At 38.2% G+C, this 26,593-nt stretch overlaps 1 protein-coding gene across 1 annotated transcript in view; it reads left to right on the top strand.

Moving 5' to 3' along the window:
• The first annotated feature begins 2,725 nt into the window (after positions 1 to 2,725).
• The window catches only part of whrna (whirlin a), a 65,264-nt gene continuing 41,396 nt past the window's right edge, over positions 2,726 to 26,593 (top strand). The window contains exon 1 of the mRNA XM_056731496.1: positions 2,726 to 3,460. Within this exon, the coding sequence (XP_056587474.1) occupies positions 2,726 to 3,460 (735 nt within the window). The remainder of the gene's footprint in view (positions 3,461 to 26,593) is intronic.

The raw sequence follows: 26,593 nt of genomic DNA, 5'->3' as shown, positions 1-26,593 counted from the left end.
CAAATAAATTACAGTTAAAAATGAGAGACAGTGCCAAAGAAATAGATCAGGATACTGGACCCATTCGTCTCTCTGTAAGGCCAGGGTACGCAGACTAATTTACGTTAGCAATAAAAGCAGCGACTTCCACATTCCTCCTCCGGCTCCACATCTTGGACTGATAAATTGCCCTCGTAGTTCAATGACCTCTGAGGTGCTTGAAGAACTGAGAAGTGACCGGCAAATAGAAGAGGTCTATATTGAGAAGCCTCATCTCCAACTGATCATCAAGTCTTATATTTAGCCAATTTTTGTTTTGTGATTATGCCAAATTATCAAAAGTTTTAATATTGTTGGGTAATCTACCAACCAATATGTGTTCTTGTGCTGAACAGTATTGAAAGTAATAGATAAATTGCAAACACGGTACTGTAGCTCTGATGAGAAAAGATATTAAAGTCGGCGTTAATTAAATATGAACACAAACAATCTGATTCTCTTTGGGGCTTTGAATGTGGCCCGTGTCAGAGCTACTAAAAGAAGCTACTTGAAAAAAAGCATGAAATGGATTCAACCTGATTCCTAAGCCTATTACATAAAGTACTTAGTGTATTTTGCACAAAACAGAGATTGATACAGTCAGCTGGTGCAGAGATAAATCTCTTGCATTCAATTCTGGGATGTGTAGTGCAGTGTATATAAAAATCGTATTCTCTGCATGTTTTGTGAATATGCCTCTCATTAGTTCCCCGGCTATCAGTGTAGTATTATTGTATTTGTGTTTAATGTCACAGGCATTTTTCAGCCATGGCATGTGCAATAAGGTGCTGCACTATAAATTGCAAATCAAACGGATAGCCAAACTCATTAGCCATGCTCACGCAGGCAAGAATAGAGGATAGAGAGAGTTAATCAGTTATCTCATCGGTTGCCTAGAAGGCTGGAATCCACGCTCATTGTTACCCCATCCCTGTCCGAATCGGAGGCATGGCAGAATAATTGTGTTTACCTTGCTATCTTGTTGCTTATACACAGTAACTGCATTAATTACAGCCATCAGTCACTCACTGTCACTCTCTTTCTCCCTCCCTGACCTGTGCATGCGTTTTTTCAAGCCTGGAGGACAAGACATCTCATTATCTAATACAGGTAGACTGGAGAATATCTGATCAATGCTTTCTGGGAATTGTGCCATTTTGTCCAAAGCTCAAGTGGGTGAAGATTCAGTGTGCCCTGCTATCAATGAGGAGAGCTTTAGACACGCTTCAATATAGAACCCTTGTACGTGCCAGTAAGAGACCCTCTCGGTTTAGATGTGTAAGTGCTGAATCAGATGTGTGGCTGCATTTTAGGGTTCTGCTTTTATAGGATCAATCGTGAAATGGTGTAAATGATTTTGATTTGAAGTGCACCAATGTGATCAGAGCTGTAAAGGTTTATATTGTAGGTAGGTTTAACATGATGGATTGATGCTGCCATTAGAGTATTGGATAGGATGTATAGGATGTATAGGATGCTTTTTTTATATTCTCTGGGAAAGTTTTAATTTGAATTGATAATAATCCTACAAAATGTTTTAAATCATGTGGATAAAAAGGCCACACCCAGCCACAACAACCTAAATGTACATTAAGATCAGATCTGCAGTATGCTATATGTATTGCATTTCTAATGAGCTGGTACAAGCAATGTTAAATATTACTTTATGTAAATCTAAAGTATGTATTTTTTTTCATCATTAGCCAAAATGTTACATAGTTAAGTAAAATGACTTGTAAAGAATTAAAGGTAGCACATTTTTACTGTGTAAGATACGTTTATGATTACTGATTGACTGCTTTCTGTGACTCTAAAAATAGCCATTTGGGTATTTGCAAGTCCTGCGCTCTCCCTCCCTCCCCGTGTGTTATTGGTTACTTAGCAACTTATGCGCTCCACATAAGCTGCGTCATTTCCTTTGTAGGAGCGCACTGGAGCGAGCTTGTTCAGTCGATCCCCTCCGACAGCTGAATGCTGGATGACCGCTGTCGAGCTCTGTTACAAGTGCTGTATTTATTTGCGATGTAATGCGGTGAATAAATCTACAACTTGTTGTGTTTTCTGGCTTTGGAATACATCAGGTGCGCTTTCCAAGGAACTAATGCGCGTTGCAACTTTACTTTGCGAATTTGAGCTTGTCGAAAGGAAAACAACTTTGCGGTGTAGTTTGGGTACCGTAACCTCAATCCACGAGACGAGTGGATTAGGGCTGAGTGTATAACCTACGTTACGCTTTTAAAACGTTGATAGGAACGCATGGGTTTGATAATGGTTCCTTTTAAGGTTTTTAATTTTATGTAGACATTCGGAACTGCTTCACGGTTGATGACGAAGACATTGGAGAAGCTGTGGCCACTTGACCCTTTTCTAGCAAACAAGACGCACCGTCACCATTATTGGAAAGGTGCTCTTATCGTCTGTTATATCCAAAAACGTACAGCTCTTAAGTGCGCGAAGAGTGCATTTGAAAAAATTCTAAACTTTTTGCTGCGTCGTCCCTTGCCTAGACAATTGGATATATTTGTTTATTTGTTGTAGGGCTTCTGTGATCGATGCCCCCCGTTTCGTAACAACGAGTATGACGGGCAACGTTAGGGTACCGATGTGCCATGCGCCGCCAAGCAGGCTCCCATAGACTCGGCACTGCAATGCTGGCCGTGCCTCTCCACTTCATCGTGGCTCTGTAATTCAGCCAAAGAGCGAGAGGATGAGCACAGATCTGGAGCGCCTGTCTTTGAACTCTTCCTCGGGTAACTCTGTGGCGTCCAGTGCGCGCACCTTGTCAGCCAACGTTAAGAAGCTTCACAACGCGCTCAACCTGCTGCTCAGTGACTTCGAGCGAGAGCAGTTTATCCACTGCCTCAACGTGTACCACTCCAAGCGCAATGTCTACGATTTGGTCCAAACGCTCAAAGTCATACTCAATGTCCCGAGTAAGCGGCAGCTTTTGCCCATGCTGCGGCTTGTCATCCCGCGCTCGGATCAGCTTCTCTTCGATCAATACACTTCAGAGGGTCTCTACCTAAAATCCGACGCTCTTGCGCCAAATGGTGACCCGGAAGGTGCCCACGATGCAGCTAATTCGAGTCCAACACACGGTGCTCGTTTCTCGGCCCATTCGACGTCTCAGGTCGCGCTGCGCGGGTCACCAGACAACATCAGCACCAGCAGCGATGGGACAACGACGCTTATTCCTCTTCTTGGCAGAAATTTCTTACCGGAGCCGCCCGGAGAGATCCGACAGGTTATCCTCAAACGGCACAAAAGCAACGAGGGTTTGGGATTTAGCATTCGCGGAGGCTCCGAGCACGGGGTCGGGATCTACGTGTCACTGGTGGAACCGGGTTCGCTTGCGGAAAAAGAGGGTTTGCGAATAGGAGATCAGATTATGAAAGTTAACGACAAAGTGTTTGATCGGGTCACACACGCAGAGGCAGTTAAGGTAAGCTGCAAGGTTATTTCAAGTTACGTTGTTACTTTTAAACATTAATGCGCCTCTGCGTATTTGGTTGAAGGTGTGCTTATGTAGTTACGTTAATTTTACACGTCTTTATTTATATACTAACTTTCAGCTACTGTTGTAGGTTTTATGGCTGTTTTGATGTCTTTTTTTCTGTGTGGCAAACTGTGCCTGGGCGCAGACGACAGAACCCGGTTAGATCACCGGATTCTGCCCGGTCATTTGACCACAGTGGGACCGAAGGATGTGCTCCTTCTCCGTGATCGATTATTTATGCAGCACAAGCAGCTCGATCGTTCCCTTTACCCTGGGGTGATAAATGTACAATTCTATTGAGATAAATTAGCCAGAAAAGTCCGTACAAATGTCGATTTTATTGACCAGTTTGTATAGTCTAGCTACTGTTTAATGAATGCACGTGGCTTGCACATTTTTATAGATAATTCTGACACGCTGAAGTATCTCCACGATCGAGTGTCGTTTGAAAATGAGTGTTCTGTGCGAGAATGTCCGCGCGCGCTGTCCATGGTGCTGAACGTGCTTTTCGCCATAATCTCCAGCTTCCTCTCCAAGAGACTTTGTCCACCGCGTGTCGTTTGGGATAAAACCTGCCACTTTAACCCATCACACTCTTTCAGATTACCAGCCATTAAAAAAACAGCAAAATCCAAACACATTTGCGAATCGAGGAAATAATTTGCGCCTTCACATCCAAGGAAAATGTCGAGGTCAATTGTCATGTCAATTTCACGATATTCTTCATATTTTTTTAATTCCATATAAAACATAGAGTTATGTTCATTATAGAAAAACATGTCTGCTCCTCATGTTCCTTTTGCTTAATTTATAGAGCATGTCTTTAGTGGCAACTCATGGGTTTGATTTCCAATGACAATGCAGACTGATCCTGTTCAGATGCAGTCTCATTTGTTGTTTATTAAAGCATCTGTCAAATGTGTAAATGCATAAAAAATGAAATCGGACGTCTCAATCATATCTTGGGACATCGCACACAGCTTACACTACATCATGCCTTGGACACATCTGTTGTACAAAGCTCTCTTAGGGAAGTCGCCAACACTTCTAAATTCTCTTGTTTGTTTATGTCTGTGCCAAGAGAAAATTTGCTTCAACAACAAACAGTTTGGTCCCTTTTATTGTTTTTTTTACCTCCAGGGAAAACTGGCATAGAAAATGCAGGGTTTAAATTCCTGCCACCCTACTGTTGTTAAACAGAAGCTCCTCCTAACCAATCATATTGATCTACATGAGTGAATGGACAGACAGACTTTTGCTTGACTTGATGGTGTTGTTTTTAAAGCAGTGAAAAAACTAGCTTTTGTTGCTGTAGATAAATTCAGTACAGTATACTTATAAAACTCCATTTGTTCTTTCATTTTTCCTGCAGTTTCTTTTCAGAAACATATGGAGTTTCTGCAGGGCTACGTTGACCTTTTTGATATGTAAATCAGTCTTCTGTGTTCTTTGCCATCTTATAGAGAAACACCAAAATAGTATACTTTTTATGTTAGTTGTGACAACTTTACTTTTTTTGCTCAGGGGTTGCTCAGTTATGTTTTCTTTAAATATAAATTTTCGATGCTACACCAAGAGAAATGCACGTTTTTGACACGAATGAGGTTTAAAGAGGAATTTGACGAGAACTGTGGAATGTTTTATTAAAATCTTTTCAATCCTGAGAATATTCTATATTGAATCTCAAAGATACAATGGATGACCTTTCTCTGCGGTCATTGTTCACATGTTCTGATAAATGATAAATGAAAATGCCGTTTGGTGTTTCTTCATCTCTTGCCTTAAGCATGGCTACACAGAAGCAATGATGTTCTTTTCTCCTCTTCATCTTACCATCTGTTCTTTCCCCTCCGATTTTACGAATATAAGGCATTGGTCCGATTTAATTTGAATGCTTTTGTGTCTCTTATGCAGACATACTGCCAGCCAGAATAACAGAGCATTTATATTACCTACCGCTGTCGCCCCTCGGCTCAAGATTTAAAAGGTTAAATCCCTCTTGCTTTTGTTGTCCTGACTCTAAGAGATGATTAAGACAGAAGTGTTTACCATCTAAGGCGACCGAGAGCGAAGCAAATGCTTGGCTGCAATCTCAGTTAGAGCCAGGAGAGAAGATTCATTACTGGGTCGAGCCTATAACACTCCGTGTCCACGGGTGCAGAGTAAAGAGCTGAGGGGGTGTTTTCAATTCATTCTGTATGGGAGCTAAGCGATAGGCTTGTGCAGGGGATTGTGGGATTGACAGCAGACAAAAAGTGTTAAATGCAAATGAGAGTGAGAAATACGGCAGCAGGCAGCCCAACCTCTGTGAAGGTAGTGGCGTCTGTCAAAAGCGTTTTAAAATCCGGCAAAAGTGTCAGAGTTTCTGACGGATTCAGTGCTTGAATCACATACAGTAGGTAACTATTACGTTCAATTCGGATGTCAAAAGCAGGTTGTGCCTTTTATGTTGTGGTTAGGTTGTGGTTGGGTTAACAAAATGTAAACCGGATGAAGTCAAGTTTGTATTTTTTCAAATGGTAGCCTATGACGGTGTGTGTGTATAAAACCATTTATTTACGAGACACGTGTGATTGGGTCGATATGCACATTTTCTGGTTAAATTTAAACCAATGGTTGGGTTTGGCCATATTTTACCCAATCATGGGTTGAAACAACCAGCTTTTTAATATTGTACAAAATAAAACCAAAGTAAAAATAAATAAAAACCTTAAACAACTAAAACAAGAGAAAAAACAGATATGTTTAAGCACAAATATGTTTCTTCTACCTATAGTATAAAAAAATGCTTACTGACTTACTCACATACTGACTTATTTCTATATTGAGTAGAATTCAAGTCAGTTTGCTTACTAGTTTTAAAACAATGTGTCTTTTTCTTCATATATTTCATGGGTTAAGAGCAGGTAAATGTCTATCTATTGTGTTCTCCATCTTGATTTAGTTTCACTATAAAACGGAGAACATACACTGCCTATCTCTGACAGACCTCATCAATTTGAGGCAGGCCAGGATTAATGCTGGCCCATTACACCCTGTTGGGTACCTTTTGATATATGGTTGACTGTGGTTCATTGGTCCACATTTCTGTAACTTCAAGACCTCCCTGATCGTTGTGATATACTGATCTCAGGTCTGCCGCTGGGATGACACATTGTGCTGAGGGGCTTGATGTTTTTGGTTGATGGTTTGGGTTTGTTGTCCCCAAAGCTGACTCGAACATTTCTGGTAGGGAGTGAGTGAAGCATGAGGAATTGAAATGTTGGACAGGCAAAATCAATGAACAGAATGAAATAACAGTATTTATGGCATGAATTTAGATGCATAGTTCATCCAAAAACAAAAACTCTCATCATTTATTTACCCTCATGTCATTCAAAACCTACATATGACTTTCTTTAGTTGGATACAGACAAAGATATTTTGAGATATCTCAGTGGTCATGAGTAAATGAGGAAAGAATCTTTACTTTGGATGAACTATCACTTTAAGTGATTGTCGTTTGTTCTTGTTAAGTAAGAAAACTGAGAAATTCTGGCAAATGTTTGGCTTCAGTATGTGTTTTTTACATATTACAGCCTGAAGAAGTACAGTACATTAGAGGAATGAATCTCTTACTTTCTTTTGTTCTCTCTCTCTCTCTCTCTCTCTCTCTCACACACACAAATGCTGAATTACTGTATGAAAGTAAAGTGTGACGCTCTGACTTGATGTGGCAGTTTCACTTCCATGCTTCAGGGAGCTCATAGAAGAGGAACACAGACTGTCCCTGACTGTTTGTTTTTTCAGATAAACATAGACTGTAAAAATTCCTCCACCAGACGCATGAAGTTACATCTTTCTGCAAAAATAAGTGCAATCGGACTCATTTCACTTGCTAATAAGAACTGTGGTTATGTGGTATAGTGGCATTGTATGGTAATTCCATTAAATGTTGATGCATTTCCAGTTATTGTACTGTATATTTATTTATATACCATGGCATTTTCATGGTAGTCTTATTTGTAAAACAGCACCCTAGGATAAGTTGCTTTTGTTATAGCGCTCCTTGTTTGTAATCATTTTGGATAAAAGTGTGTTTTAGACAGTTTCATCCAAGTAGTGATCGCTGCAGACCGGATAACAGCAGATGGGAGGAGCTTACACCACAAACTGCAAGTGGGAGGAGCTTAGATCAAATGTAGGCTGGATTTTCACGTGGTATTGAAAAAACTATTAAAATTACATTTTCATCGTAGTTAAAGTTTTGTCATATCACAATTTGTCAAAATATATCAAATGAAAATACAATAAAGACAAAAATTAAAATAAAGCTTTTTATGAACAAAGCAGTTAGTCCACCGGACGTTCCGTACAAAAGTTCCATACAACCTGAAGTATTTTTACAGTTTGAAATTACGGTCTTGAAAATACTTAAACACAAAATATTTTGCCACCAACTGTGGATCATGAACCGATACTACAAAACACACAACATTGAATAAACCAATCACAATCCTGTAGTGGTTTGTACAGTCCACTTGCAGCTGACCCGCCCATCTGCAGCTAGCTCAGACCTCCTTTTCCATCTCGTGTCATTGGACACCATTGACCCGAAGTCCAGTCTCTGTTTGGCTACAATATAATATTTGACTTTACATTAAATTTATATTCATATTTTATTGTGTAACAATTGTATCAAATTATATTAAAATTGAATAGTTTAAATAAGCGACTAGGTCGTTTTACCCTGTTACAGAAATAACTAAAATGTACCAACAAAAGATGTGTGACACACCTCTGGTCCCAAGTGACTTGTTCATACATTTTCTTCAGATGTGCATTCAATTCGATCATTATTTTGTTTAGTCTAAGCGATTGAAGTTTGTTGTAATTAATAACCCACTTCTTGTTTTTGTCCTTCCTCTCCCCAGTCCTCTCTAAAGCTTTCAAGGAAGACTCAGACATGTAATCTGAAACAGACAAGCCCCTCCCCCTTCTAGCCAAACCCGCTTCCATCTGTTGCATGAGCTCTTGTGTTTGCATGACTGGACACTAGAGAGAGAGAGAATAGATAGAATGGTGTCTACATCTCTAATGAGACTGCAGTATTGATGATATGCTTGGCATTTCTCAATGGCCAATCCACTGGATTTGGTTTGTGATTGGCTGATGCTCAGTTTTTTTAACTTGTGCTGGTAAATAATTGAAAAAGCAACACCTTGTCTCAACACTTACCCAACTCATGTCAGACAGAGACAGAAGGGCAATGTGGCGTGTGTGTGCGTGTGCGCATGTGTACAAAGTTTTTAAATATTATTACTTCAATGCAGATTTCTGCAGAATTATGAAAATCACAATAGTCATATTTTTATTTCTTAAATACAGACAGATGTCTTATCTTTTCTATCCACACTATTTCATACAGCATAACCTTCCTCTCTCCCTCTCTCTTTCTGATTTTCACTTCATTAGTGTTACCTGCACATATGCTCTGAATTCAAAATCCAGTTTTCTGCATTATCAGTATTCTGCATTCAGTTGCACACACACACGCATACACGGTAAATGCACACACACACGCATGGCAACATATACACAAACCTTTCTGCATCCATCCAATTACAATGTTTTATAGAAGATTTTTATTGATACAATGATTTGTGATGACGTACTGTACAGGGCCTCAGGGAACAATATACATAGTGTATGAGATGAACCCAACCACACAAGTAGTATACGCGTTTACTGCATAAGCGTGCTTGCGCGCCCGTTTCTGCATTTTTTCAGGAAAGCAAACATGCTGCGACAGCAATGATCGAATCGCCAGCATGTGTGTTTGTTTTGTGTGTTTCATCTGCTTTCCACTGTCATGTGACTCTAATGACTGGTCTTTAGTGTTTGTTGAATATAGCTGCAAAAGTCACAATGTGAACTCAGCTGCTTAGCTCATCTGCTGGGAAAAAAAGCATTAAGTGAATAAATGGCCACCCTGCTCTGTGGAAGAGTCGACGTGCATGTGACTGTTACAGAGCTGAACCTCTCTTAGCTGGAGTTGCTGCACTTGCCAATTTTCACAGACACATGCGAGAAACGACGGTAATTGACCTACAAAGGTTACATTCATGCAGTTTGTTGTATTTAATCTCTGTGCTATAGCTTTGGTTACTTTTGTCCGCCTCAGTTGTTTGTATAGTATGTATTGAGTTTCTTTATTAATTATCTGCTCCGGGCCCATCGATCTGGATTTTATTGGCAGTGGAGGTCGTTTCTGGTTTGTTGGATGGGTTTATAGCTGGCAGAGTTCACCAAATGCATCTGCTAATTGACTCTTTCTTACTGTGACATGTGGTTATGCTGGGTGGCATGCGTTCGGGTCTTTGGGCATCATCTCAGTGCCCAGTATGCAAACACAAAGCCTTAAAAACCAATATGACACATCTGATAATATGTGCGCATTTTGAATACATTATGAAGTGTTGTGTTTTTATTACCTTAGAATGAGCTGTTTCTATCTACACCGCGGGTCCCCTTACATGGCATTTGCCATGTGGTTTCTACAGTAGCCCTAAATGGACAATATGCTCTACAGAGCGCATTTCATAAATAAGTTATCTCTTTAAAAACTTGACGACATTAGCTCTGTGTCAGCCACTGAAGTGCAGTGAAAGGGAGGTTTGAGTGAGCCGTTGGTTGTAATTCACAACCTCACCACTAGATGCTGCTTAAAAACTAAACTAACACTAAAAAGTATAAAATTAGTGTATGACAATATAGCGCTATTATTACATTTAAGTGTAATTTAGTGCACTTTTTCTACCTGGGAACAACTGCTCAAATGGATAAAACCGGGTCATTATTTACAAGGAAATGACTATTTAAAAAGCTTTGCAATGTAAATAAGGAATTATGTGCATTGCTTTTAAAGCAAAGAATTCGTATGTAGTTTTATGCTATATGTTAATGTTGGCACTTGTTCCATCTTTTATTTACTAAGAACTCTTTACCCTAAATGAAATCTCTTGTGTGATGCATATAGTTTGTTTTCTAAATTTATATTGACACAACTTTTGTCAGTACAAATGTTATTGTATTGTTTGGTATTCATTTTAACTGCGAACCCTTCTAAATCCCTGTTAAATGTTGATGCATGTTCATTTTACACGAGGTTGGTTAAACGTTTAGTCAAATCTAGGGCTTTTTATATGCTTTTAATCTGTCAACACACTGGGACTTTGTTTTGGAGTAATGCTTCAAAATTTCAATGCTTTAAGCTGCCATCCTCCAAAATGAATCACATATTTTAGTTTACAAGTAAGGCACATTTGGATAGTTTCATATCAGTTCAGTACTGAGGGTAAGTTATTGTTTGGTCACATAGGATTTGGATTAAGAGAGATAATTAAGATGTTTTAGGAAGATTATTAAAATCGCTCTTTAGTGAGAACGTGCTTTCGAGAGGACTCAATTTAATTCCCCAAACCCAACGTGTTTGCCTCACCGATATTGAGAAAAGGATTTGGAAGAGGAGCGCGAGGCATATGGAGATATTAATTCTGCACAGATTTGTCTGGGGTCAGGAAGGGGCACTGTGTTTTATTACATCTCTGTGGATTATGATGCAATGGCAAGAGCGACCGTACTTGAGGTCTTGCATCAGGTCCACGTAATTGATTCCGTTCTGAGATTTATGTTTCTGGAGAAATGAGTTCTGTTTGTTGATCTGAGTTTTAGCCATCAAATCGAGTGTCAAAAGGCAGATAACTTTTATCCTGTCCCCGAGCGTGAGACCTGAGTCCGGACCTTGTCGTTATAAAACACAACCTCCCCCCCAAAATTGAACAGACAAACTGATGAGATTTTCGCCCGTGGGTCGCTGCCAACAGAAGCGATTAAGCCGGGAACGCTCATCTCCTGTACCTTAAAGGTCCTGTGCAGGGAAAATCACAGCATCTGGAGAATTTTTGGAATGGAGGGGGTGGGGAGAACAGCTGTCGAGCTTTCTGATTGAAGGGCGCTATAATGAGAGAGAAGGGATTTGATGGGTGATATAATTGTTCTGCCACTCAGGATCACAAGAAGACTTGCTCATATGTTCGTCATGGGCAGTGTAGGTTAGTGACAGATACAGGGTTGATAATACAATGGATTGACAGATGAAGTCAAACACTGATATGCTTCACACGTAGTGGATAAAGATTTTTTTGGCAGTTATTGTGTATGTTGTGTCAGGCTTTACTTGTTTTCTCTATTGTTCAGTTACATATTGAGATTTTTACTTTCGAAATACTTAAATTACCTTTTAATATTTTTCTAATATAATCCGCCAATGAACACGTTAGAATGTTTGGGAGTCAGCTGAACCAATAGGTTAATATTATAAAACATATTATAACATCCATCAGATTTTTTTTGAGACGTTGAAGGTATACACTCTAGATTGTTTCAAATAAAATGTATATTATAAATTGTAAAATACATGAATGTAAAAAAATTAAGTTACCGCTACACCAAAAAAAAATTCACAAAATTGGAGTAGAAGCCTTTAAAAAAGGTCCTCATACAGTATGTACCATTAGGGACAGAGTTGTAAACGGTTTCATGGGACATACGCGCCTGGCCCGAAGTAATCGTTCGGTCAGTGTTTGGTTATAATATAACCATTTATTTGATAATTTATATAAATATTTTAGTGTATATTAATTGTAGTTAACGAAAACTTCTCAACCGTTATTGATTCTTTGCGGTGGTCTACCGGTCTACTGAAGTTTGGGCCACATAACGTTTATTTACGTTGTTGTCCCTTTAAGTGATACATTTGGTACCAATATGTACCTTTGTAATACTAATATGAACCTTTGAGGTACTTTTCAAGCAACCCAGTCTCAAGGCCGTTCGTGGCATTGACATGAAATTTGGAGTCAAATCATAACAAAATGTACCAATGAGCTACCTTGTAAAATAGGGTGTGGATTCCCATCAGATTGCGTTGATATATATTTATACAAATTAAAGATATTGCAAATTAAAATAAATTAGATTGAAAGTCGTACCGGCTGACATGAAAAAAAGTCAGTAAACACAAATTATAAGATGTTAGTTCAAATGGACTTTGTATTGTATTTCCTGTTTTATGTTGTAGTCTTTTGTAGTCTTTTGTAGTTCTTTTGTTCATTGGCTCTTGTTTATTGTTTCTCCCAGGTGTTTCTTGTTACCTTATTAGGTGTCAGTGTATTAAACCTCAGATTGTTCTTTGTCTGGTGTGAGTTGTTGAACGTTTGGTCTTGTTTATCTACCTTTGGAGTGCTAATATGCACAAAGGGCAAGTATTTTGCCTTTTTTTCGCCTGTGTATGATTTCCATTTTTAGCCACTGCTTTTAAAGTTTGGTGTTTTATTAAGTGTCCTAAGATGAACAGGAAGATAAAAATGTACTGCATAGAAGAAATGACATTGCTGTGGTTTGTTGGTCTCGACCTTCAAAGAGAACTTTGGCATAGTAGTTAAAGCTAACAACTTGTAATGAAACGGTTGCTTGATTCCTGCCATACAAGTCAAAATCTTGCAGCTTTGTGCCCTTGAAAGACTCCCCAGATGGCTTCATGGTTTCTGCAACCACATTTTTACAGTTCCTAAAGAATAAGGGTAACTTTTTACAATAAAGTTGTATTTAAGTTTTGCTCAGATATGCTTTAACTCATGTTAACCTTATTGTAAAGTGTTACTGAAGAAAGTTGCTCATGCACATGCAAAACAACTCTAGTGTGTTGGTTGGTTGACAGTGCATTCTTTTATGGTTTCTACTATGTTCGGGCCGGTGTTCGGGTGGTGACAAGTTTGGGATGCACTCGGCAGTTTCTTTACTGTCTCAAGTAAAATAACTCCAATATTGTTGCAGATATGCTTATATTACCTTCCTATGTCTAAAAAAATATGAGAGTAAAAAAGCACATAGTAACAGCACAATTCTTCAACAATCCCCCAAAAGTATAGTACTCTTCATGATTATTTCATGGCAAGTTAAAAACTTGTGGTTAGGGGATTGTTCACATTTGAAATATGTGTAGTAGAAATAGAGACGCCTAAGTGTAATATATCTTTAGTCATATTTAAGTAATTTCTTTCAAAGCTCACCTTTTAGTTTGATTATATGACTATTGCACCTTTCAGCTTTTATCTTTCTCTTCTTGCTTTGACATTCGGGCTGGGCTGTGAGGGGGCATTAACCTGGGGTTAATGAAGATCTCGCCCCTGGTGTTGACCCACATTAACCCACCCACATTGGCCTGAGCAGGGTGGTAAAGGTGCTGAGTGTATCTTCTGCTTTATCTCCCTCTTACTGAAAAGCTAAAAGAATTGCAGTGGCATTCCACATGGAACGGAAGTATTAGTGCAGCAGTTAGCCACCTGTGTCTAATATCTCTCGCTTATAAAAGAAGCTTTAGCGCTCAATTGAGTTTTAAGGAATGGCTGAGAGACACCAGAGTGTCTTTTTTCCTCTCACTTTTCATGGTTTTATACCTTTCTTTCAGCTGTTCGGAATTCCTCAGTACTTATTCGCAGCTGGGTTTTGTATACTAAAATTGTGTTTAGTATACATTGATACGGATTGGGAAATGGCTTTTAGTCTGATTTTAAAAGTGTTACCCTGATTGGTTTGCTTAGTGGTTATTGTCATTTGTGTGTGTGTGTGGTCCTGGTAAACCTCACAGCTTCACAAAGATAGAAATACCCATCACTTTTGACCTTGTGTGCACAATTTTAACCTTGTGTGGACATTTTTGGTCCTCATGAGGAAAAGGTTAAGTGACAGATTGAATATACAGTTTGTACAGTAAAAAATCATTATGTCTTCAGAAAGTCCCCATAAAAAATGGAAACCTAACTTGTGTGTTTTGTGTTTACGTTTGGTCTCCAAAGGGTAATTTTTGTCCCCAAAGGATTGCTAAATCAACACACACAAACACACAATCCCCAACTCTGATTGAGGGCTGAGATCTTGTTTACTGGCCTTAACTTAATGTCTACACATAACAAGCTAGTAAGTATGGTCCAGTTAGCCCATCGTGGTAGATGCCAAGGTCTGTGGGTGCCAACAGCTCATCGATGTTTCCCCGAGACTCTAAAGTAAACAGAAACATTCCATTTAGTGATAAGATGATTGGCTCAAAAAACTTATTTGGTGGACTAGGAATTTTACAAAACAACATCAAGTCTCCACGCTCAACACGTGTCCATGTTTAGTGACCTGAGTGCTTTCTATACTGTTTTACGGTGTGATTTAAAGCTTGATGTCAAGGGTTTCTGTTGTGAAGTAAACAACAGAAACTTTTCTGCTTTTTCAGAGATACAGAGAGGCCTTTAGTTTGGGATCAAATGAGGATGTCCCTAGTGGTCATGATGTTACCCTGGAGAGGAGAGAACAGGTGTGTGGCCGGACATGGTTGAAGAAGACTCACACTATACACCTCATCAAAATTGAAATCTCTGTGCCGTGCATCCCAGTTCCTCCTGTACCTGAAAGCCCATCTTACTGTCACATAGGCGTGTGGTGCATGCTGGGAAGAGAGTTGCTGCAAAGGGGTTGAGAGGCATTTCCAGCTGCACAGCTGTCGGCGCGAAGAGCTTTGAGTTACAATCGACGTTCCCGCGACAGCAGGTGCGCCCCACAGCTGCCTCTCCAAACCAGCGGAGAGCAGGGATGTACGGAGAGGGTGCACAGAGTTTTTAAAACAACATAGCGTGCGATTCGTCATTTGTGCCTTGAAACCAGCTGCCTGTGATGAGAAGCTGGGGGATTTTTTGTTAATTAAATCGGATTAGTTATAACCCAGGGATCAGGCTATTCAAGTACCCTGCTTTCTTTCTTTTTCCTATGATTACGTTCTCTCTCTTTCACCTACACGTTCCCTTTGTAGGCAAAGATGTGTTCGCTTTTAAGTAGAACTAATGGCTCGGCTAAAGCCCAGAAGTGCATCTCTGGACAGCAGGAAGCATGTGACTCCTTTAACAAGAGGAACAATGTAGCGTGCGTTAATCAGCAAAACCCTGCAAGACACACACACAGTAACAATGGTCATTAACTTGAATTAGGTTAGTCGTATACTGAGCTGAATGATTGTCCGTCATTCACTTACATGTACATTTGGGCAGATTAGTTATAGCTTTTATTCAGCTCTTATTTACTAGATGGATGGTTGACAGATAGATGGATGGATGGATGGATGGATGGATAGACAGACGGATAGTCTAAGATAGACAGAAGCTGTGTTAAACACCACGCAAATCATGCAAATGCATAGGGCCCCGAAAGCTTGGGGTCGCCCTAGTGGCCAAAGACCACTCATAATTTAATTTACACTTTTTTTATAAGTTGAATGTGAGTTCGCCATAGTCTAAAAAGTCTTGAGGGTTCTTTAATAAAATGAATTGCTATAAAATTTACTTGAGTTGTCTTCAGGCTATATAGTTTCAATTATTATTGATATCTTGAATCATACAAACACAAGCAAACACTCTTCCCTCAAAGTTAGCCCCATCCCTCTCCAGCAGGTTCCTGCTCTCCCTAAAAAGAGCATCTATTCTTAGCCGCTAAGTACTATGTGGAATAACCCATGGCCTCTTTCACATCACTTCAGAAACCTGTGTATGTATAATGCCACTTCACATCCATCCATTCCTGTATATGTCAATCTACCCATCCACCCACCCAGCTGTCTATCAATCTATAGTGCTTATTTTTGAGCCATTGCTCCTTTGTAATTATCTTCTCTAGTGGGTAAAAACACAGTACATGGAGAAAGCGTCTTGAATTGCCAAGCTTTTGCAAATACACCTTCCTGTAAGGCTTGGGTGGGCAGCAGTGTTATTTTCAACGACCATTTTGATTTAATGATTAAATGTAATTTAGTTTTAGTCATATTATCTTATTTATCCAATTTTTTCTTTTTCATATTTTTTAGACATGTAAATAAGTCTCCAATGTTTTAGTTTAAGTCATAAAATTCTACGTATACATACTGACTCCTATCCAGTATAATAAAACATGTAGCTAAAAAATATTGTCTGCCATCACTTTAATGGAACAAAGCAGACGTCACTGCTGTAAACCAACTGGTTTGTTTTAAGGCTTTGACATTTATTGGTGTGAATAAATACAGTACTTATATAGTGCTTTAACAATGTTATTTTACAGTGGAAGAAAATGGCAAATTCTTTATAACAGACTCGCCTTAAAAATGACATTTTCAGGTTTTCTTTAATAATGCATTTAATCAACTAAGCCATATTACTGCTATACATCTATTTAAAGTCAAAATATCATAGAAATATTTCTTAGAGATGCACTAATAATCAATACTTTATAAACAGCCGATGATCGAGGCCTATATATCCTGTAAATCAAAAGAGGACTGGACAATGCAATGACTTTGTGCTCTGTAGATTGAAAATGGTAAGAAACTTCAACAGTTTGATATTCAATATTAATAGTCATTATATCAATTAATTACATAAAGAAAGTTAATAATAATTAAGTTAATAATCGGGTATCTCTAACAAATCTTGATGTTTTTTTATCTCTTAAGCTCTAGTGCACATTTTGCTTTTACCAACCCACATACAGTGGAGTACATTTTTTTACAGAATTTTTTTAAGCAATTTGACAATAAATTAGAAATGATTAAGTAATTTTTCTCTTAAGTATTACAGTAGATCAATGAAATACGCAGTGATGTTCTTGACTGTTACAGCGTTCATTTGATATATGACTCGTATGTTTTGTGAGATCTAAATATGGTCTTGAATATTATTCGTATGATGGGTTTTGGGAACATTCAGACATTAATATGTTATTTTACCTGAGTTTAAGAGGTTACCAAAAAGTCACCATTAGGTTAGAGGTCATTTTTAGTTTCAACAAGCTCTAAATATATCATGGACAATGGAGGTGCCTTGTAAAGCTGTGGCTCTCAACCTTTTTGGTTTCATGATCAGCATTTCTGCATAAAGTAAAAGAACTAGAGTAAGAGATCCGAAGGATCTATATTGCGAAATATGTTTACACACACAAGAAATTTGACTTGTGACAGGAGCTTAGTGCCGAAGTGTACACATTGGGCAAACATAGTGCAAATATACATTAATATAGAAATAAAAGATACACTAAATAAAAACAATAAAGCACTATATAAAAGAAGTGAAAAAATATAGACAAAGAAAACAAATATTGTTTTTACAGATGTGTTATTTACAGGTTTAACCTATTGTTTCTTACAATGTAGAGTTTCCAGATGCTATGTGCAAAGTGCAATGTGATGGACAGTGTGTAATTGTTCAGGCTGAGTAAAGCCTGCGGGGAAAAACTATTCTTTTGTCCTACTGTTCTGGTGGTCAGTGCTCTGTAGCGCTGTAGATATAATCTATATTGTTTATTATATAATTTATTCTTGCTGTATGATGACAACATTCTAAAGCGGAATCTATGCGATTTCCACCCCTAATTCCACAATATACTATAGAATCAACAGCATTAGCAAGAAAACACTATTTTCCCTCTCTTGCGTACGATAAAAGCCAACGATGTGTTTAGTAATAGATTAGGCCGAGAAAATGGATGCTATAAAATGCTTATCGGCCCCCTGATGTCCTCATCATGAATTGCGTGAAGTCTCTCTATGGGGGCGTATTGTACAAGCCTTGTTTATTGGTCTCTCATCGTCCAGTCATTACCTAATTACTTCATGGGCTTTGTGCGTAATGAGGGAGCCTTGTCAGCCGAAGGGAAAGAATTTAGAGTAGCTCATTGGCTAGTTGAGCTGTCCGCCATGTTCTACTTTAAGCTCGGTTGAATGACATCATATGGATCAATGTTCATGTGTTTGTGTGTGTGCGTGACTTGTGCTATGGATCACATATTTGTAACTGGGAATCAGGTAATTGGCTATCGGAGTGTCCTACCTGTGATTTCTCTGGGAAAAGTGAGAATACAGAGTCGGAAATATTGATCCGGCCTTAAGCATAAGAAAGTCGCTTTCATCGGTGAGGACAAAATGGTTTCCAAATGGTTATTGATTCATTTTGTTTTGTTGTACAGTGGCTGCCCTTTTTTTTTTTTTTCAATATCTGGCACGTTCCAGTAATACAGTGACTCTGTTTAGGCGAGTTCCCGCTACATTGCATCTACATTCCACCAATTGGATTCACACCAACACACGCAAGACTTGCACATTCCTTGCATACTGCATCATTAGAGAAAACTATACCAACAGCCTAAATGTACTATTTCCGAGTCCGGTGCACACTGTACTTTGTGAATTAGACTGGTGAAATTGTTCTGAATGTTTCTGGAAGGATATCTCACTGATCAAAAGTTCGACTCATACAGAACCTGTCGTTCTCTGGATGGTAAGCCTTACACTGGGTTACTATGATGAGGACTCTTTGGGTTTGCTTTGGGGGCGGTGTAGATTGACTCCGGAGTGTAACAAGATGTTTATTTCCTCACTTTTGCATCTGTTTGTGGTTGAGTATGTGTTGGTGTATCAGGCTCTCATTAATCTAACACATCTATTGACCAGACCCAAACCTACAAAACCCTACGGTATTTACTTGTCGAGTGTTAGTCATGACTCTGAGGTGGAGGTTAGGATATCCAGTAAAGCCTTTGTTCACGGTGGGGCTTAAGCGGTTGGCTGTGAAATCGGTGGTGTTGATTGTAATCAGGATGTTGTGCATCTGACAGCACATGTGTATGTGTGTTTGATGACGGTTGAACTGATAATCTAGCCTCTGTTTTATCACCCAGACAGGCGATGAGATGTGGGCCGCAACACCACTGGATTGATGGTAAAATGAATGCTGCACAGAGAGAAGGGCATGTAATTGAAGAGCAGAGTCAAGAAGCAAGTCTATCTTTCCTTTATTTATCCCATTGTTTTTCTCCGTTTGTCTCTCATTTTCTGTTTCATCTCGGGGAGACGCTTGATGGGTAGGATATTGATCTGCGGTCGGTCATCCGGTTGTTTTGGAAATATTTTGGCTCGAGTTTGTGTTGCTGGGAGAGAAAACTTCAGGAATGTACGTATTAACTGTATATGGGCAATTCCGTGAAAATGTTAACCTTACCATGAAAAATTTAAGTTTTTGACAGAAGTTTTGACTATTGTAACAGGACAAATTTTAACATTTGGTGGTTCAAATACCCAATTGAGATATCTCTTCAAATTTGTAAAGCATTTGTTTTATTTTTAGTGCATGATTTTTCATAGTTAGGTAAGAGACATTTTTAGGATTGTCACATCCGTAACGCAATATATACCTCGTAAATGGACGCGTGGAAATTCATATAAAGTAACTATTTTATGTTCCATAAAGAGGCATCCCTTCTTCATTCATTGGGTATTATTGCTTCAGGATTGTGTATTTTATTTGACAGAAATCCTACAGAGTTTGTTGTTTCCTACAAACCGGGTCCTTTTTTGTCACATCCAAAATGGAAGTTATTTCCCTTTTTTTAAATATATGTTTTTTCATAGACTTACATTTTTTGATGTTTAGACTTTATCAACAAGGGTTCCGTAAAATATAAACAGATGAATTAATTCTCTGAGCATTTTATTGTTACATCCATAACGCAAAATGTCACGTCCATAATGTGAGAATTGCCGATATAGAGAGATGTAACAATATCAAAATCTCACTGTATGATACTAGGGATGCATTAATTTTACACTGTCCAGTTTTTGGGACAGAGTATGAGTACTGTTTTTTTTCTCTGGTACTCGACGATACCTGTACCGATGCCTGTTTCTTTTTTCACAACACAGTGAGACTAATAAAAATAGAAAAAAGATTAGCCTCATAATTACAAACAAGTCCACCAAAATTAAATAACTGTGCATTTTTCACAAATTTCACAACAAATTTCAGTCAGTTCTGTCAGTTATGTCACATGAGGTATGGGTCATTGGTATCGGTTCATTTTTACGAGTACTAATACAAGTAAACGTGCTTAGTATTAGGCCCGATACTGGTATCGGTGCATGCCTACCTCGGTAAAACGCCCACGGCACGATATTTATTGCAATATGACAAATGATGACTTGGAAACATGCCATAAGCATCCTATTTTCTTTATTCTTCGATCATAGCTGTTGCTTAGAGGTATGAGCTATAGTATGAGATGGCTCATCAATTATTTTTTGTAACATTCTCTATGTAAGGCCCGGAAGACAGTCATGTGACCACGATAATATTCAGACATTTTTGCTATTGCGATAACACAATATCTTTAATATTGTCACATCCCTACGTATATATACTGTATATTTGAAAATAAACTCTTTATATATACAACGCACGAGTCAATTTCTATATTTTGTAAATGAGATTTTCATCCATTTAATCATCACTGTATTGAATGAGTCCAGCAGGTGTGCATTAGGTGGACACATGTATCGGAGTGTGCCGTTGTCTCTTACTGTATGTAATTAAATCTGGCTTCCATTTGACGAGTGATTTGATTCCCTTTGCTACAGGGCTTGGCATGGCGGCGCGTGACTCACGCACGTCTGCTCCTTTCACTGTCAAGGTGGTGGGTGGACCATAATTGGACCTGGTTGAAAAGGCTACAAATGACACTGACAAGCCGCTAATGAAGTGATCTAGACAGTCAGCCCACCTATATGCGCTCAATCCGATTGGCCAAACCCGCAAAAAAGAAAACGACACTCGATATTAGGACTAGAAACACAATTAAAGACAGAATTCTAACATAAGTGTGTATGGCAGGCATACTGTGTTCAAAAGAAGAAACGAGGGTTTCTGAGATGTCACCGCAGCAGGAGCTAATGAACTGTAGGCATCACCTGGAATGGATCATGCCTTGTTACCAAGAAATGACTGCAGAGCTATAGCCCTACTATTTATATAATTTTAGTTTTACTATTATATAGTTTTAGTCCACTATTACACCAAAAGACCCGTTTAGACATTCAACTCAATTAGCTCGACTTCTTCCACCGAGTCAGGTGTCAAGTGTAATGTTTTTCATTACTTTTACTTCTTTCTTAAATGTTTTCTTTGCTTATATTAATCTCAAAAGTTTTAATGTAAAATAGCCCTTTATGAGAATATTAGGCTATTAATTAATATTTATATTTTAAATAACTTTGATTAGGCTTGTCACAATATCAAAAATGTAAAACCACAGAAAAAGATGACGATTGTCAATCATTTGTTATCGAATATATGAGGTTATTGAACATGCAGGGATTTATTTAATCAATCATATGAAATATAACAATAGCACCGTCGTAAATGTATTCATTGTATTGCATCCGAAAATAATCTCACATTTTGGATAAAAGCCACTTTTGAAAGTTTGTTGTTTGTGTGTGTGCGCGTGGGTGTGTTGTGTTGTGTTTGATTACTCCCTTTGGCAGAGACGCAGGTGGTGTTAATTTTACGCATAGATGACCACTGAACGTATCGGAGAAAGCAGCCTGCAGCAGTGTAGATTCAGACCACAGGCAACACTTCATCTCTGTCTACACTTCCGATACACACACACACACACACACACATACTCAGAATACGTACACTTGAGGATGCTAAAATCAGATTCAATCAGACATTCCCAATTTAACAGAATCAAGAAAGAGCATTGCCAATCAACTAATATAAGATGAAAGAACACAACCAGACAGAAAGTTGAGTCATGTGACCTGTCTCAGTCTTGCCTGACAAGATCATTTCGTTTTCCTACCATAGTTCACTCTTCTTGAATAACACCTTTGATTACAGTTTAAGGACTGTGGATTAAATAGAACTGTTAATATTCCAATCATGCCAACATTCACTATTTGTGAAACTAGACATTTTGTTAAAATTAAGCTGCTTAAAGTGTTCGGTTCCTAATGCCTCGTTTCCACTTATTGGAACTTTGTTTTGAAAATAAAACATTACAGCTGAAATTCAACCTGAATGATGATAATACATGACGACAAACGTCATGCTCACTAGAAGCCTTGTCAGATATCTAGCATGTTCACCCCAAAATGGCCGCCGCGCGGTTTTCTCTCAAAAAAGCACCATAGTTGCACCTCTTGGTATCTATACTCTTTAAGGGAACGACAATACAGGAAGCGTCGCTGTTATTTACAGATTGCTTTGTTGCGTGAGAATAACATCGATTGATACTTTCTGGCCTACACCTACCTGTTGTTGGAAACGCAAGCCTGTTAATGGTTACCCGTAACGAAGCGTACCATACTGTACTGTACTGAATATTCTTTATTGAACGATAAAGCCTTAACCTTTATGTTAAACATGTATATGTTAACTCTGTCCTATAGTTAAAACACAGACCAAATGGCGTAACACTTATGCAAATGTGCATCAGGTTCACTTCGTTTCACATTTATGCAAAAAGGCTCTTGCACGGTACAGTACAAAGCTTTCCTTATAGTCATCTATAGTTATTATCATTCAGATTTAAAGCTTGTGCAGTTTTTTTCTGTGTCTGTTTATTTGTTGTCTCCTTTTGTTTTGTTCTCATTAATGATCTCATTAATTTTCTTTTGTCTTTATGTTCTTAATTTCTTTCTTGTGCTTTTACAAAGAAGAACAGGAAACGCAGTAGTAAACTCAAAAAACTAAATCAGACAAATCATAAAAGAAGTATGAGTCCATTTTTATAATACAATATAAATATGTAGAACTCACTTCTTTTTCACCCAATCGACCTTTTGTGTATTAGGCTACATTTAAAGAGGACTAAAATATGAAAATACAGATAGATACCAGCAGTCAAGATTTAATAGCAGTAAAGTTCTCCTCTCACCCTGAATTGAAGCAGCTGATTAATAGTGAGGCTATTACAGATTACTTTTAGTCAGAGAAACTCAGTATTTCCAGTCCATTCAGCAACATAATAGAACATAGAGGAGATATGGACAATAATGTGCTTTTTAAAGCTCCTCCGAGAGACACTTGAGAAGCTCAAATTTGAACTAGCAACAGTCTTAGGCTTCTGTGTTGCGATGATAAACACTCAGCCTGATTCGTGCTTGCTTTTGCTTCGAGTGTTATCAAAATCAGCACAGTGTTCTTCTCTTCTCTTCTGCTTCCATGTCTATTAGGAAGAAAAGTGATTAACTGCACTTTTTCTGTAATAATGGAGTAGTTTCGTGCGTCTGTTTTTCCACTCCAGTCCTGCTAGAGGAGATGGATGGTTTTGAGCCCCGTGTCAACAGCTCTTCCCAGTTTGCCATTCACACACGCTCGCCGTGTGGTCCCAGGGTCACTCTCTATCTTCTAGAGCAGAAATAATGAACTGAGGTAACCTGTGTGGTGATAGCTGGGGAACGGGATGGAGAAATTAACTGTGGTCTGTCATGACCGTTTTTCAAATTGCAAATATTTTTTTTGCTATATTTTTGTTATTAAGATGTTACTTGGTGTAACTCTCATTTGCTGTAGGTTAACTCTCAAATTTGCAAAATCATCATATATACAGTATAGAAATTGTCAGTGTTGGGGAAGCTACTTTGAAACTGTAGTTAGATAAGCTACAAGCTACTTCTCAATAAAAAGTAGTTAAGTTACAGCTTAGCTACACATTTGAAAAAGCAGTTAGCTACACTACAAGTTACTATAAAAAAGTAGCTAGCTACATTGAAACTACTTTGATTTTAGAGTGTCATTGTCAACTGATTCATTGTAAATGAAAAATATTTTAAGAAAACAATGTAATACAATACAGTTATGATTTCAGTGTTGTTTTATTTTGTAAACTACACAGTACGCAAGTTAAAGTTAAACTCAAATTTATCTCAAGTTTGCAAAATGTAGACAATGTGAATTATTAACACAACAGAAAGAACAAATGTTGGGCCAAATAACTCACCTGCATGTGTTTCCTTAAATTTGTGCTTAAAGTCTTTGATGCAGACTTTTAATTTTTAGTTTTGAAAAGAATACATAAAAACGTGTAACCATTACTGTTTGCATCTTTAAGAGACATGAACTTGGACAAATAAGGCCATGGGCAATTAATCACTGAGGGTCAAGCCAGCCGCCGTTTAGATTTGGATGCGCAGATATTGAGTGGTTTACCGTAAATTCCAGGAATGCTGCTTTTAAAGCTTTATTTAAATGTAGAGGATCCGTGTCTCTTGTCAATAACCTATTTTTAATAAGTAGAAAAAACGGATGGTGGGTTTCAGTTGGGGCCGTCCCGCAATATATGCACACCATATGGATTTTTTTACTGTAGCATTTTGGAGAAATACACAGTTTTCCACTTTAAAAGGCTATAGAAACATTATACATCTTCAGATTATGAATCTGAAATTCAGTCGCCATGACTTGCTCCATCCTGGATGGATGTGTGTGTGTCAAGTTAACTTCGGCAAATTAACGTAATCATCAGACGCGATCTGAATATTGTGCGTAAGCTGCGAGATGCGTCACAGGACACTAGCTGGCAGTAATGCAAACATTTTCAGTAGTAAGTAAGGTGACGACGCATGTGCTCAGTGCGCTGCACTACTTATTGCTTTAAAGTTCGTCGCAATGGAATGTAGCGAGTAGCGTTTGGGCACGCTACACCGCTACCTGCTTGTAAAAGTATTTAACTACCGGAAAAGCTACACTGTTTTAAAAGTAACTTAACTACCGTCAAGCTACAGAAAAATGTAGTTAAGTTAGTAGCGTCGCTACTTGTAGTTAGCTACTCCACAACACTGGAAATTGTTTACATTATTATATACATTAATATATAAAATTTTAAATGTTTTAAAGTGGTCGTATGACACGGCTAAACGAATATTAACGATGCAATGCAATGTGTTTACATTTTACGATAAAGTGTTAACCCCTTTAACACATTTTGTTACAAAACACAGAGGAACTGTTAACATTTTGTGCTGTTGACATCACACTTGGTGCAGATTTGTTTGCGAGAATCTGGTGATTCTCTCTTCTCTATCTCTCCCTCACTTTCATTTATCCTAGCTTTTTTAAAGAATGGGAATGTTTTCATTTATAATAATATCTAATTTTGAGCAGATTTGAGCACAGTTTGAAACATTATTAAGACCTGGACATTCATCTCTTTCTCACTTTTAGAGATCTTCCCTTTCAAGGCAGTGAGAAAATAAGATATCATTCCATATCCAAATAGGGCATAGAGAACACACTGCCAGTAGTACCATTTACTAATACATATAATTTGATCTCAAGAAAAAAAGTCATATTTTATGATTGCCTTGGTGTCTTCATTTCTGATCTCAACACCGTATGACTGCATTTTCTTTCAGGTGCTCACTTTATGCATACAAGTTTCTGGTTAGTGTGTGTGTGGTCCCCATAAGTCTCTTAAGATAAAAGCATCTGCTAAATGACACGTAGCACCTAGTAACCATGCTACGGCCCATTGAGGGGAATGGATCAGATTTAGCTTGACAGCTGAATGAAGCTGATTACAGAACTTAAAACTTAACCTGCTTCTGGATAGTACAGCACCTGAGTCTGGTACATTTATTCCGCTGAAATGTTTCTTCTCTGTGAACATTGAGTTATTGATTCTTTCATGTCTTCTGAGTAAGCATAGCTTACCTGTGCCAAATGGCAGATGAATTTGTGCCAAAATTGGAATTGAAGGTTGGATTGGACGTTAACAACTAAGACTTTCTCCTGTGTTTTATAAGTTAATCGGCCTTGTCATTTTTGCTATCCTATACACGTAGTGTAATGGTTGATTCCATTTGACTATTTATAATATTTCTTCGCTGCAGTATACGTCCTCTTTGAAGCACCTGCCCTGTATGATATAGGATAGTCTACTTTAAGGGTGTTGCGATGTACCAGTATAGACAATAATTTTATATTATAACCGTAAGTAATGATATTTTGATAGTACTACACATGTGATTATATTGTACCAGTATCTGGTTGACGCGGTAATAGGTGGCATTTTTGCACTTTTTAAAATAAATCCTTAAAAGCCGAAGTGCCTCCTTACACTCTTATTTTGAGTTTGATTCAATGACAAGAAAAAAAATATATATTAAATAAACTAAATCATGAACTAGATTGA

The sequence above is a fragment of the Triplophysa dalaica genome, chromosome 19 (assembly GCF_015846415.1).
Source record: "Triplophysa dalaica isolate WHDGS20190420 chromosome 19, ASM1584641v1, whole genome shotgun sequence".
Lineage (NCBI taxonomy): Eukaryota > Metazoa > Chordata > Actinopteri > Cypriniformes > Nemacheilidae > Triplophysa > Triplophysa dalaica.
This window is presented reverse-complemented; position numbering and strand designations above follow the sequence as displayed.